Here is a 15,633-nt window from a genome sequence, read left to right as displayed (position 1 = left end):
TCGTCCAACATCGTCTCAGGGTGGAGCTTTGGTTAGGCTGAAAGCTACCGGTGACAACCGGTATCTTTCAATCATGTGGGGGAAGAGGTGTAAAAAATGTTTGATGGGTCATAAAACTTGGAATAATGGATCTAGAGGCTACTGTAAACCAATGGCCTTGTGCTTTACAGCAAACCTCTCCATGCTGAAAAATAGCCTGTATCGATCATTTATTGCAGGTGGAGGGCCTAAATTATTTTCCAATCCCATTTCATTTGACAGCTAGTGTATGTCACTCCAGTGACAGGAGGAGCTGATATGCAGGGTCTGTATTCCTGGACTGCATCTCCATTGTTTAGTAATTCCAGCCTCAAGCCTTAAATCTTGAGTTTGATGTTGTGTTCAGGCGGACCTGAATAACGAGCTCCTCCTTAGGCCAGCGTCAAAACAATTGTCTCTGTTGACTGTAAGCACTTGTGTGTTTACTCATGTACCTCTACCCACAGTGTCTGCACGAGCACTCAGAAAACCAGACGGCTCAAAGTTGTTTTCAGAAATTTTCTGGAAAAATTCTATGAATCCATATTGGTACTCAATGATGTGATGTCTCTTTAGGCATTATCTCGTTTTAGCCTGTTTTCCAATTTTCCACGAAGCAGCATTAATGTTGCTCAGAACCTCAGTGAGTCCATGAATGTGTGTCCTTGCAGTGCTCTATTCCCTCCTTTGATAGAGCGAAATGGATAAAAGCCTTCTTTATGTCTGTGAAACCGGATGTGTGAGAGCTGTTGTGAATATTTATCAGATGGTATGAGTTTTTTGGATTTTTTTTTAAAAAGTGCTGCATAATTTTATATTAGCAGTGAATGATGTGTTTTGTGACTCTTTATTTCTGCTTTGGTGGGAGGGAAAGAAAGAAGTGAAGGAGGGAAGGAAAGACAGTGTGTGTGTGTGTTCATGTTTGTATGTCAAATAAAGGTCCTGAGTAAGAGCAGGGGAAAGAGAGGCCCCCTTTTCCAAGAACAAGTCGCCCCTAAATATACTAATCTAGCATTTCTTTGTTTTCCCACAGGTTTCTGGATCCAAATGTCACCCCCCTTGGACTCTGCCCTGGTCGGGGACCAGCAGTGTGTGACGGACAGGCAAGTGGAGCCTGCGGTGGCTCTGTTCTGCGTGGCTTCAAATTGGCCCTGGCTGAGCTCTGCATGGAGCAATGAGTGAAGAGTCCAGCAATGGTCTGACGTCTCAGCATGGATGGAGTTAGTCAGAGGACCGGCCACCACTAATGAGACCATCGCGCTTCAGCTGAGGACTAGCATTTACAGGATTACTCCCACGTTTTCCTGCTCGTTTTTCAGCTAACTGCATCGTTACAAGACTCTCCTAGTGGGACTTTTAATGCGTCTGGTTTTTGGTGGATATAAACGTCATTGCCTTTCTGATTTTCATTTTTTTTATCTTCCATCCAAATTCTTTTTTATTGTTGGTTTCCCTTTTCCTGTTTGTTTCCACTATGGAGTTTCTGGCTGGACCGGGGGATAAAGATTGGGCTTCATTCTTGCAATTTTGGTTGACTGTCATCCTAAGCCTCCAAATGCAGTTCAGGCCAAGTGCCTCTTGCCCGGACGAGTGTCGTTGTGACAACCCATTTGTGTACTGCAATGAACGCAGCCTGACATCAGTGCCTCTGGGGATACAGGAGGGCTTCAAAGTTCTCTTCCTACACAACAACCAGATAAACAATGCTGGCTTCCCTATGGAACTTCACAATCTTGCCTCGGTAGAGACTGTGTATCTCTATGGCAACCAGCTGGATGAGTTCCCAATCAATCTGCCCAAAAACACCAGGGTCCTTCATCTCCAAGAGAACAATATCCAAACCATCTCTAGGGCAGCCCTGGCACAGCTGACTCGGCTAGAGGAGCTGCACCTTGATGATAACTCCATCTCCACAGTGGGGGTGGAAGAAGGGGCCTTTCGGGAGGCCCTAAGCCTCAAACTCCTCTTCCTCACTAAGAACCATTTAAGCAGTGTTCCCATTGGCCTTCCTGAGGACCTAAAAGAGCTGCGGTTGGACGAGAACCGCATTGCTGTCATTGCAGAGGAGGCCTTTCAGAATGTGACACGTCTGCAGCGCCTCCTGCTGGACGGGAACCTGTTGACGGATGAAGGCATTGCACCAGGGACCTTCCAGGAACTGACCAACCTCCGAGAGCTGGCCCTGGGCCGCAATTCACTCACCTTCCCCCCTCCCCTCCTACCCAGCCAGTCACTGGTCAAACTCAGCCTACAGGAGAACCAGATCGACCAGATCCCTGTGGCAGCATTTGCTTCCCTAAATAGGCTTGAAAGACTAGATATCTCTAGCAACCAGCTTCAGACTCTTACACAGGGAGTGTTTGATGGTCTGTCAAGCCTAAAGCATCTCATGGTGCGAAATAACCCCTGGCGTTGTGACTGCAGTGTAAAATGGGTGGTAGTATGGCTCAAGGCTCTACCTTCCCATATCAATGCCCGAGGCTTTGTGTGCCTGAGTCCAGACAAGGTGCGTGGCATGGCAATCAGAGAGCTGACGCTGGATATTATAGAGTGCCCAGTCGACGATGACCAGCCACCCTGGCCAACCCTTCGCACCACACCTCCTCCCCCACCCACAACCACCCCTTTCACCACCATGATTTCCTCACTCATCACCACATCCATCCCTTACTATTTTGACTCACCGTCCCCTCCTTTACCCCCAATCCATAACAACCCTCCCGGCCCCCTGCCTCCTTACGAGGACCCCCTTCAGATCTCCTTCCAAGTTGTCAACTCCACCAACATCGAGGTGAGCTGGGCTTCCTATTTCACCGTCACAGCCTACAAGGTCACTTGGGTCAAAAGGGGCCAAAGCCAAATAAATGAAGGAATGCGGGAGAGGACTGTTAGCGGGGACCGGCGGCATGTTAGCCTCACCAACCTGGAGCCTCGGTCTGTGTATCGTATCTGTGTGCATGTTCTGGACACCCTTAACTCCTACAGGCCAGGAGAGGATACTATATGCTCTGAGGCCAGGACCAAGTCTGCTGTGTCTACTAAGCCTCCCGGCAGAGAGCAAGCTCCTCAGGAGAGCATCAACTCTACTCTGCTTATGGCTGGAATCATTGGTGGGGCAGTGCTTATCATTCTGGTGACGCTGCTTGGCCTGTTTTGCTGGCACATGCACAGGAAGAGCAGGTCGTCTTCGACCAATTGGAAATACAACCGGGGTAGGAGAAAAGACGACTACTGCGAGGCTGGAACCAAGAAGGATAACTCCATTCTTGAGATGACTGAGACCAGTTTCCAGATAGTGGCGCTGAACAATGAGCAGCTGCTCAAGGGAGATTTCCGCATTCAGCCCATCTACACGCCCAACGGGGGCATTGGATTTAGAGACTGTCACCTCAGTAACAACAGCATAGCCTACTGCAAGAGCAGCAACGTGCCCAGTACAGAGTTCTGCCACACGTGATGCAGCATCAAATAGTACATTGGCATTCTAAGAAACACAAACAAAAACACTTTACATGCATAAATACACACACGTACACCGTTTGTTTAGACGACAAAATACATAAAAGTTCTAGTGAAATATAACTGTACTATATATATTTCCAAGTTCTGTCTACAATGTAATTTATACTGTGGATAATAATGTGGGATTCTCTGCTATCTTTTTTATTCTTAGAAAAAGAGATACAAGTGTTTCTTTTTTATAACCAGCAGGGTTTTGAAAGTTGTTTTAATGGTCAGTACTGTACACGAACATGGATTTGTACAATCACGGCACCCTGGGTGTAGCGTCTGACAAACGCTGTCAGCCTTGGAAATGTTGGGGCGCTTAGAGGGCTGGGATCCTTTGCTAACCACAGAAGCAAAATATGGCCTTTTTGCGCTTTGAAACACTGCAAACCCTCCCCAGTACAACAGAACAGTAGTAAAGACAACATAGCACAGGGGAAATCCAAACACTGCTGATTAGAGCGCAGTAGAAATATCGCACTGGTTCACTGGTGGCATGTTGTAAAAAAGAGGAAAAAAAGTAAAGTGCACTTTCTTATTAATGGAAGCAAGGCAGGAAACGAGCAGAGGTGGTGATCACATGTAAGGGATAGTGTGTGGCTGTGTGGGGAGAATGTCATCGGTGCTGTTGAAAAGCCTGGAATGAGATTTCCCAAAGGTGCCTTAACACTAAAAGCATCTTTGTTCTATTGCTTTACAGAAGAACAAAGGTGGGCTTAGTTGAGGGACACGTTTTGGATAACTCTGAAAAAGAATGTGTCATTTTCTGCACATTTGTTGTTTTTTTTTAAGTCAAGAGTTGCTATCATTAACATGAGTTGAAAAAGCAACAAAGGATTATTTTCCCTAATGAGGTGCATGGGTCTGCTGGGACTCTCAGATCCTTTTGAAGAAATTCCCTAATTTTCATGTCCCCCCCCCTGTTTTCCCTGTTTTGGCAAGTGAAGCCACAAGGGGGCAGTTTGTTTCCCTCAGTGTTGTGTGTGGGACAGTGGAACGTCAGGGCAAGACAGAAAAAGAGAGAAGGAAAGAAAGAAAAAGAAAGCTGCATAGATCACTTTACCTCCTCTATTCCCCCTGGAGCCCATTACCCAGACGACATTACTCATGCCCAAACAGCATTGTTCAGAGTATTATCGCTCAACGAGCAACTTAATGATGTGGAATCATTTAAAACTAACAGTGTTTTCTGCGTTTGGTGGCTAAATGATATGGATTTTCACCACTGTGGTCTATCATGAGGCTAAAGGAGTCTGTTTCTCCCTGTGTGTGCATGTGTGTGTGTGTTTGTATAGAGCGTGATGAATTTCCAGCAAGCTCACACATACCGCTAATTATACACCCACTTATTTCAACCTTGTCCTGGCGTTCATTAGGCCATTTGATAAATTAGGAAATTACAACAATAAGATCGCAGCCCGCCCATGATCCTAACAATGCTGCGCAGTTTTGACTGAGCAGCTCATCTACCGTCTCATCGTTTATCCTTTTGTGTTTATTATTTGAGATTGTCCAATTCATTTAGAATCACCTGAACAATACAGCTTCTCACTCTATTATATGAGTTTCTGCCATGATGATTCTCACCCCATCTTACCCTCATTTTCTGTGTCCCTGTCTCACATTTTTGGTCTCTGATCCTCGCAGGGACTCCATTAAAACACTTTCCCTGCCCTTCAACTCCCAGGCTGTGGTGGCATCTCCTTACATGTGAGGTGCCAGAGAGAGGACTTCATTATGCACTTCTCCTTAGGAAGACTTTATTTGATTTGACAAGACAGTTTTTTTTTGAAGGGCCAAGCTTAAAGAATTCCCACCGCCAACCCTTCTGCCCCCCCCACCCCCCCTTCCTCTGCCTATAATCCTCGACCAAAAAAGGGAGAAAAATATGTAGACTTTATTTTCACTTGGCTGCATGGAGCTCACGCTGGGAAAGATTGGTGTTAACTCTTTGTGAGGCATACAGATATGACTCCACTGCAAAAACTCAGATCTATGCAAGCTTATGTGTCTAATTTCTAGTTAAAAAAAAATCTCATTGCACTTTTGTTAAGCCGCAATCACCTGAAAAGTCTGGAAAAGAATGCATTCCAAGACATAAAAAAGCAAAAATAAAGTCTGCACTGCTTGAAATAAGTCAAATATTAGTCAAGCTTAATTTAATTGAGTGTATGCAATTAGAGGTCTGTATCTAAAGTAGTAAATTCAAGACCCACAAGGGAAATTTGCATGCCCCATTAGCAGATATATGTTATTTATTTTGAGCCATTAAAGCCTTACTTTTGCTTTAAATATTTCAAAATAAGTTTATTATCTGGACTTGTCAGGTGAACGTTGCTTTAAATAAGCATAATGAGATTTGCTCAGGTTTAAGTTTTTGCAGTGTCAAACAAACAGCAGAGAACCCTCTGCCTCTGGGCTAAATCTCTAATGTAAAAAAAAGACGATTTTTAAGGGCTTTTACTCAAATTATTCCAGAGTACTGAGATTATCTGTAAAAGGATTGACTATCACAGAATATCTCAAAGTAGCTGCACTTACTGTTATTCCTGCTTTTGCTTAGATCACAATCCCATAGGAGCCGACTTTTATTTGAGGTGATGCACAGATACAGCCCACCCTTATTCTATTTCACAAAGGCAACTTTGAGCTGACAAAGTGAATGAATGAAGTCATTATGTGTCATATTATTTCTCCACATTTTTAATTATTGGGACAGCTGACAATGTTTTAGCAGTGGAAGGCTAGATTTCTGTTGGAATTGTCAAAAGACAAAATTGTTATTTTTGTGAAAACATTTTACAACATTTTAGAAACTTTACTTTCTTGCAGAGAGCTTATTGAGAAGCCTAATTCCACTATCATGTTAGTACGGTAACTATGAAGCCAGTGCTTGAAGCCATGTTAGTTTATCTTAGCATTAAGACAAAGATTTAAGAAGAGTGCAAACATTTTGTCTGGCCCCGTCTTAAGGCAAGAAAACCTGGCAGTATTAGCACAGTGTGTGCTTTGAACACATGTAAAGCCAACAAAGTGTTAACTAGTTGGTCTAAGAGGTGTGTGATGGAGTATTTAATTACCTTTGGACAGAGGCAGGCCAGCTGTTTCCAGCTTTATGGTACACATGAAGCCAGCACTGTTAATTTAGCTTAGCATCAAGTTTTAAGACCAGAGCAAACTGCCTGTGTCTGTAAGGCAAAAACAAAATCTGCAAAACAACCAAAAGGTGTGCTTTGTACACATTTGTAACAAACAAGATGTTAATTAGTAGGTTTCGGGGGGGCTGGTGGGCGGATTTAGTCAACAGTAGATGGAGGCACTTCAGCTAATTCTGTCTATATGTTAAACAGGTAGTCACCGCCAGGAGCAATGTTAGTTTAGGTTTAGTGGATTTAGGTCTGAGCACGTAGTTTTAAGACTCAAGAAACGGCTAATCTGACTCAGTTAAAATGTAAGAAAATGGTCTATATGACCACATTGTGTCCTCTTCACACAGGATGAGAAAGGTAAAAAAAAAATCCCAGTGTGTCAGCTTTACATGTGTCAAACAAAGAGATGTTGTTGAGATTTAGAGGTGCTGGTCAATGGATTTTGTTATGTTTGGAAAGAGAGCTTTTTCCCCATGTGTCCTATTTAATGCTAAGCTAAGCTAACAGGCTGTAGCTTCTCATTTACCATATAGAGGGTATGCATTGATGTCACTTTTCCTCCTGACCAGGCCCCCTCAGTGGGACAGAGAGTGGCAAAACATTTGTGACATCATGTACATACCCTCTTATAGGCCTAAACTTTTAGCTTTCTCATTGAACTCTCAGCAAAAGTAAATGAATCGATTTGTGAAATGGCAAAACATTTAAAATCTGTAGTGCTCTAAATCCTCTACCAGATTAAATAATAACTCGACTTGTTTAGTTGAATATTTTTCATGTTGGGTTTATTTTAAAAAAATGAAAAAGATCTTCTGTGGTTATCAAAGGTTATCTCCATTTTATTTCCATTTGAACTTTTTCCTACTTTAATCCACCGCAACCACAACACTTGATCATTTACATCAGCTGATTTTCTTTTATTTTTACTTCTCTTTGTCTGAGATGAAAGCCCTCTTTCAGGTCATGTACTGATCAAACAAGAGGACAAATTGCAACACATGCTATCTCCCTCACCTGTGAATGTGTAACAGAGACAGATATTTGCCTTACTATTTGTGCAGGACTGAATGATTAGCTAGAGAGAGATAAAGGAGAAGAGAAGATGAGACACGAGAAGACAACAACAAGAAGGCTGAACAGAGAGCACATTTCCCTGATTGATTGCAGCCGCTGAGACAGCGCTAACAGTATTAACCGGACGAACAACGCTAAGCCTGAAACATAGTCGCTAACGTCAAACTTCTCATCCTTAGTGCCAGACCCTAGGCAGTGCACGGCTAATGATTCAACCAAACGGGGGTAGAGCTTTGGTGGTTTGTTTTGCGGCGTACATTACTCTTAATTTTCTACTTGCTTGATGAAAGAATGTGGCTGCTGTGCTGTGACCAACGGAATTAAATGAAACATATTACAGACTGCTAGCGTCGGTGCATCACTGGTTCAGGGTGCCGAGAAGTAATTTCCCTTAAAGCTCATTGATTCCCGTCGAAGTAATCGTCTAATCTCTGAGAGGTCAATTCTGACACGACATATAAGGTAGAAACAGAAAAACATTTGTAGTCATTTTTTCTTGCTGTTGGGCAACAAAAAAAAACATCACTGCTAAAATTTGCCAGGAACATTCATTTGAAGATTTTTTTTGCATGTACTGTATTTAGCTTCATGGCTTTTTCATCTTTGTTTGGACTTTCAAGTATGTTTTCCGGCAATCATCCGATCTCCTATAGAGCGACTATAGGAGCATCATTACAGAAGGGATCTGTCATGATTTAAAGAACGAAGGCAGGAAAGTTACAGTGCATGTAAAACAGCTTTGTCAGCAGGATCATTCTTCTCATCGAGACGCTGCAGTGTTTCGTTAGCCACCCACACCGAGTTATCTTAGGAACCAAAGTTAAATTTCTGTTCTCATGATGAAATATTGATGTTGTTCCATGTATGTGCCTTGAGGTTGAACTTACAATGTAAAGTCCTTGAAACCTTTAAATGTTTTTGCACAAACTGTAAATACTTAAGTGAAGCTTTTTGAAAATAAAAGAGCCATTGGATTTGAGCAATCATCCCTTTTTTTTCCCGAAGCTTTTACCTCTATTTCTGAACAAAGAAATCTTGCTCTGTTTGCCTCAATGAATTCTTTTTTTTAATCTTTTGCATATTAGATATGCATTCTTGCATAACTTTTTTTGACTTGTCTGAGGAGAGAGCTTGCACAGAACCACAAGTCTGGTTTAATCTATTTTGGGTCAGACACTAGTAATTCTGGGTCAAAGATTGGTGCTGTACACACCATGCCAAGTTATCCTCTTATTTCTATATGGGAAGCTTGAGACATCTTAGCGTAGCCACCGCAGCTTAGCCCTCAGCTGGGGAAAATCCAGGATTCTCTCTCATTCGACTTGTATGGCCAAACTAAATCCCAGAATGGGCTCTTTCTTCAAATCCCTGTGTTCTACCAGAGTCCAACTATTTTTCCTCCCCATGACCACATCCCAATGCTGCCATTGTAACCTCCAGCCCACAAAAACAACCCACATTAGCCTAATTTTAATTCATTATGACAATTAACCACATGCTTTCAGCTGAAACACGAGGGTGTGCCACTCTGGTATTTTGAGCGGGAAATATGTGTTTTTTCACTAAATCCCTAAATGTCAAAATGTGATTTGTTGTTGCAGGATTGTAGGCTTTTTGGGGAGATTTGAGGCTTTGGCGTGTACTTTAATATTCTACCCTGCCTGTGTGTTTTAAAATGAGAACCATGAAAGATTTAGAGTGAGGAGTGTGTGTTCAACAGGATTAGATCCAAATTCTATCGCTGACTTTCTGCTTTGAGGTCTTTTATAATCCTTTCTGACTTCTGGATCATTTTAAAACTATTGATTTATAACATCAGAGTGACAAACTGGCTAATAAAAAATGAGTAATGTGAGGGGAGGAACAAGAAACTGTCACACAGAAAAGTAATCAGATATTATGAGTATTAATAAGGAGAAAAATAGAAAAGCCAATACTTATGCTGGTGCTAATGTGGATCCTAAGAAAGAAGGGAGTGACTTCCAGTTCACAATTTGTGACATTACTTACAAAAGTTACAATTTAAGGAGTCAAAACACAAATTCATTTTAAATACCAGAACTTTACATTTACAGTTTATTAGTTTTATTTGTTAAAAGATAGATGAAAATATTTGTTTCACAATGCGCATCATGATATTATTAAGTAGGGGATATCATATCCAAACCTTCATAAGTTGGTACATGTTGTGTTTGTTTTAATGTTACGTAAAATGTCCCCACTTTCCTTCATTATTACAAAGTAGGGCTGGCCCACATGGACCAAAAATTATGTCCCCATCTTTTTTTTCTATAAAGAAATAACAAAAAACAAAGTCAGTTTTTAAGTAAAATCTACACAAGCCAAAAATCACAGAGACACTTTGATTAATAGCCAGCTGCAGAGTACACATCTACATAGAAAATGACCCAAAAAAATAAACTAGACGTTTTTTTAAATGAAAAAAAATATTAATTCAAAAATATATAGATATATTGCCCAGCTCTATTACAAAGTGATATAACATTCATATAAGTCCAGATAAACCTCTTTATTTTATTAAAACTCCAAAAACAAGGCCTGAATTACATGTAATGTCTTGTAATGAGATGTACTTACTCATTTAGAAATAAAATCTAGTGTTGTCAGTACTCAAGACCAAGACCGGTCTCTAGGCCACTTTTTAAAGGTCTCAGAAAGGTAAGCATTTTGATTCAGACTCAGAGCTGGGCGGACTCAGGATTTTAAATCAAGACCATCTCTGATAGGCTTTTTATCTTGTCATTAATGTGATTAGAAAAATGCAAAAACTTCAATTGATTTTTAGTTTGATTTTCCCCACCTGGTTACAGCCGCAACCTTCCCTGTGTTAAGGTCTTAATTAGTGACACACCCCCTGCACACAAAATGATGATTATTCATTGATATTTAGATCTTGGGTCTTGTCTCCGTCTCGATCCCTAAATGTCTTGGTCTTGTCTCAGTCTAGGAGCACTCTGGTCTCAGGTATGTCTTGGTCTCGGTTTGTGTGGTCTTGACTACAACAATAATACAATCTAATTTCAAGACACTGAATTGATCAATTTTACTTGTCCTCATTATTCTACCGATTTAAAAGCTATTATTTTTTTGCTTCTGACATCTTGAAATAAGACGTGTATCTGGACTTGTCAGGTGAAGGTTACGTCTTTTCAGAGAAAAGAAACATTTTAGACTAGAAATTAGACGAATACACAAGGTTTGAGTTTTTGCAGTGTAAATATAACGTTCATAAAATAAAGTCACTTTGACTGAGATAAAGTCAACAAAAGAAATCTTTTATGAATGTTAACTACCTATATTACTGGTTTGATGTGTAAATGTGTAAGACGCGTCATATTTTAGGGCTCATTTTGAAGGGTCGGCTTCTTCACTGTGCTTCAGGCTATTTAGTTAACCGTCATAACCTTGAAAAAAGCATCATCATAAGCCGTGTTTCCCAGCGCTATATGAGTCTTTACATTTGTGGATGTGGTGATTCATTTCAAAGAAAAAGAGGCAGTGTTTGTCATATTCCATATGGAGGGAACTAATGAAATGTGGACGTCTGCCTTTGAATTGTTCACTGAACAGGTGCTCGCTCTGAGAAGCTGTTTTCTCCTCTTTTCCTGCCAAAAGAACGCTCAATTTTTCAGCTTAGTACGAGCTCTCGAACAGCTTCACTTTGTGATCCTCGTTTAAGCATCTTCTAATCGCCCTCAATATGGAGGAGAAAGTCATTAAAGGATGCGTTTTGAGGGAGCGTTAGTCCAGGTATTTCAAAGCTCGACATCTGTTCGACTTTACGCTGAACGGCCTGGTTTAAAGCGGTTGTTGTTATTGTTATTCCCATCCTCCATTGGCCTTGGTAGCCTTTAATTAAAGTCTGAATGCAGGTGAGCCCTCTGCCTTTTTCACAGTCCTTCATGCTAATGTGTGTCATGATGGGTCGCTGGATTTCTGCCCATTCGCCGCCAACATTGAATGCCATGGCCATTAATAAAAAATGACTACGATCACCTTTCTGTTCTTCGAATTATGATAAAAACTTAATTAACAGAAAAATTGTGCAGAAGAAGAGGGCAGCGTGGTTTGCTTTTATTCCTACGGTTAAAGAGAAAATAGTCTTGGCAAGGTCTGTGTTCTCTTTTCTCTTGCTCTGCTGTATCCTGGAGGTGCTTACTCTTTTTGATGCTGGTTATTAAAATTTGATGCTGTGAGTTGAAAGGGGAGCTAAAACGCAGCAAGGACTATAGGAATTCCTCGGCCAGCATTTCAACATAGAACACGGGATATTTAAAACAATCATCAATCAGGGGGAATGTTCTGAGATGCAATGTCAAATTTTCCGTCCTATTTAGGAATCGCGGGGTGAAGATTTCCACGTGAGGGAAGAAAGAAAACATAACTTTAGTCCCTGGTATTATGTTACGCCAGAAAAGAGAGAGCCATCGAGATATACACATTTTTTTTCCTATATGAAAACGATGAATACTGTCTGTCAAGCAATTTCTTGCAAAAAAAAATGCACACAATCTAACTGTTTTCCTCTCTTTTACAACTTAGCATGAGCAACTCACCGGCTTTATGGAGTCCTAATGGGAGACAAAATGAGTTTGACACAGAAAACTGCAAAGTGCCTGAAATTCTCTCCGGCCCTGAAGGCATTCACAGGTGTAGACACAAAACAAAAAACACATCCCCTGCTGTACATACGGTGTGATGCAACCTGCTAACAGAGCTCTGCAACTAACACCAACAACACCATTGTGCAGCTTCGTACAGCTATCGGCTGTTGGTTTTGACGCTATGGCCGGGAGGCATCCATTTAACAGCTGTAGTTTGTGTTTGTGCACTATTTCATAGCATTATTTTATTATGTACCTTAAAGGAAGAATGTGCAACATTTTACACAGAAATAGAGCAGAAATCAAGTATTCTCTGTAAATGTCTCTGAGTCATGACGGTCTACAATAAGTGAAGCATGAGTCCTGTTGTCAGAGCCGCGTTTACATCATGTTTACATGGAGGAGACGGCCGACTCACCCCCTTGTGTATAAAGCTGTTTTAGTCAAGAATTATAAAAACATAAGACAGCCTACTCACTGCTTATTTGAATGTCAAGTAATTAACATGCAATGTGAAGCTACGAGCTAACTAAAGAACGCTAACATTAGCCTGCTAACACAACAATACAAGTCACAGGCAGCTCGAGCAAAGCACAATTTTGTCCACCGCTTGCGCTTAATGGTGTTTAATTATGGTGCGTTCCAATTCATAACTCCTTCTTGTGAACACGAGGGGATAGGGATTGGAGGTGTGTCGCTGTAGGAGAGCGGAGGCTTCAGAATAGCGGAGCTGTCGCCAAACAGCAGTTTGTTTTGGTTTCATGCTGGTGCTCAAGGGCGACATCTACCGGATCAAAAAGGCGCTCTTCTTCCTTTACAGGGTTGATTTAGGGTTAAAAAAATGAATGTACCTTAAACTTGTGTAATACACCACCATTTGACAACACATCTGGCTTCACAGAGGTAGTATGTCCTCCTAGCTTTTGTCTTGGTTTGCATTCGATAGTATATTTTGAATCTGTACACTTCCTTTAGTTAAGTTGCTTTTCCTTTAGGACAAACTGCCTGTTAGAAAACTGGAGAGAAAGAACACTGTGTATGTTTTTTTCCGCCAACATATGTTTTGGATTTGTTTTTTAAGAAGTGATTTTTGTGTGCGGGGCTGCAGAGATAGTATTACCTTCACACTTCACTCCCTGATGTATACAACAGACTTATTTTCACACTGTGTGGAGCTGAGATAGAAACAAGAATAGAAGTGGGGGAGGCAGAATTCAGATCTTTACCTTAGGCACAGGGAGTAGTGCTGCAGGATAAAAAAAACCTCCTTAAGCAAAATACACAGGATTTATGAAACATAAGTTCCAGTTTTGCAGTAAATTATCCCTTTTATTAAACCATTAGCTGTTGTCAGGATGTATAATGATGCATTATTGTGTAAGAAGCTTCTTTTAAATTTACAGCTCTGGAGAAAAAAGGAAAAGACCACAGCAAAAATATGTTTCCTCTGGTTCTTTTATTAACAGGTATGTGCATGGGTATATTCAACATTTTACAACATCTATCGTCTCTCAGTGCGTCTTAACCCACCCCCTCCCATCTAGGCTCCTTCAGACATCTTGCCCCCATACGCACACACATTAGAGAGAAGACCTCAACACATCGCCCTCGGCTTTACTCACTTCACCTCCTGTCTCATTCAGGGGTATGAAAACACCTAACATGATCATATCAAATGTGTAAACAAACAAACATGGCAACAGAAAGACAGCAACTATGGTACCACATATCAGACCCGTCAGCTCCCTTAGCAGCCGCCATTGCTGAAAAGCCAAATGTAAATTTACTCTGGTTGGTCCTCTTTCTTTAAGTAAAATCTTTCTTGTTGCAGCCTTCTCTGCTTTTGCCCTTTTTTTGTCCCGTTGAGGATGACCAGTTTCCTTTGAATGAGTAATTTGAGCTTTGAAGCCCTTTGAATGGGAGCTGGTTTTCAGCAAGGTTAAAGTCTGTACAGCGAGGCAGCGAGGAAATGGATTGGTACGGTCAATCGGACCAAACAAGAGTAATAGGTCAGAGTTTAAATAAATGTTCTGCTGTCTTATTTTCCTATATTTCTTTTTTTCCGGGGTTGGGCGGTTTTTAATACAACATTTGAACATCATTACCTTGTAAATATAATAAAGACTTAAAGGGGGGGGGGGGGGGGAGCATTCAGTGCATGTAACTACATTCATAACAAGCTTCATTTACATACATGTGCAAGGAACAGCGTTCATTCAGTCAGAGTGTGCTCCGATTCGGTTATCAATCTGATCTTTACTGTGGGAAATATCTGAAAAATTAGTGTTTTATTTAAAAGAAAAGGAACTCATACATAGCATTACGTATGTATTCATCATGTAAAGTGAAGATCAAACACTGCATGATTAAAATAAAAGTTGACTGTGATGGCCAGAGCGACACAGTGGTAACATCCCTCTCGCCTCATTGTTAGTCCATTGACACATATTTAGTTTGCAGTCAACCTCACAAACAATTTACACGGTTAATTTCACCTCTTATCAGGTTATTTTTGTATTTAGTCTTGTATTGTTTAAATTTAGTGCAGAGTTTATACACTTCGGATTAAACACTCCTTTTTTCGATTGTACTCAACATTGTTTCTTTCTCTTCAGTTACCTGGATGTTGGGGGAGGGGACTTCCTGATCTGGGCAAAAGGCGTGGCCGAGGACAGACAAAGCTCTTATACATGAGCCAGATCAACGGAGCAGACCATGAGATGTGAAGTCATAGGGGGGATTTGGGGTTAGTTAATTTTTCCTTGTATTAAGTTTATTTGGTGTCCATTTTGTCAACCCCTTGTGTTTGATTTGGTTTCGTCATAATCGTCGTCACATGGAGGGCAAAACATGTTTCATTCATTTTAAGATACTTTTAATTATTCAGGTATTGCACATCAACTTTTTGCTCAAATATAACTTATAACAGAGACTTTCCACAAATCTTCTAAGTAGCATCCATTCATCCTTAGCTGTTTTTTGCTGTTATAACATTCAGACTCTCCAAACTGAAATCACCTAATCACACTGAAGTTGGAACGACTTCCCAACTCGGAAACTGGGACTATCCGAGGAGCACCTGAATGCAGCGTAAGTTCTCTTTCAACTCATTTTTGTTTGTACTGTTCTTTGAGTTCACAGCTTATTTTTCCATCTTGTTTATTTTAAAGTTGTATTAAGTTGACCTCTTTTATAGGCCTAGATCTTATCATCTGATTTGTAAAAAAAAACAGGCCTTTTCTTTTAAATGAACCCTGTGG

The 15,633-nt window shown here is 41.0% G+C and overlaps 1 protein-coding gene across 2 annotated transcripts in view; it reads left to right on the top strand.

Annotated features, from left to right (window-relative positions):
* flrt2 (fibronectin leucine rich transmembrane protein 2) overlaps positions 1–8,727 on the top strand; it is a 49,655-nt gene extending 40,928 nt beyond the window's left edge. For both annotated transcript variants that reach the window (XM_020633452.3, XM_020633451.3), the window contains exon 2: positions 1,052–8,727. In XM_020633452.3, the coding sequence (XP_020489108.1) occupies positions 1,493–3,475 (1,983 nt within the window). In that variant the 5' untranslated portion in view covers positions 1,052–1,492 and the 3' untranslated portion in view covers positions 3,476–8,727. The remainder of the gene's footprint in view (positions 1–1,051) is intronic.
* The last annotated feature ends 6,906 nt before the right edge of the window (positions 8,728–15,633 follow it).

This window comes from Labrus bergylta, chromosome 15 (genome assembly GCF_963930695.1).
Source record: "Labrus bergylta chromosome 15, fLabBer1.1, whole genome shotgun sequence".
NCBI classification, from domain to species: domain Eukaryota; kingdom Metazoa; phylum Chordata; class Actinopteri; order Labriformes; family Labridae; genus Labrus; species Labrus bergylta.
Note: the sequence above shows the minus strand (reverse complement) of the source record. Positions and strands in the feature narration are given on the sequence as shown.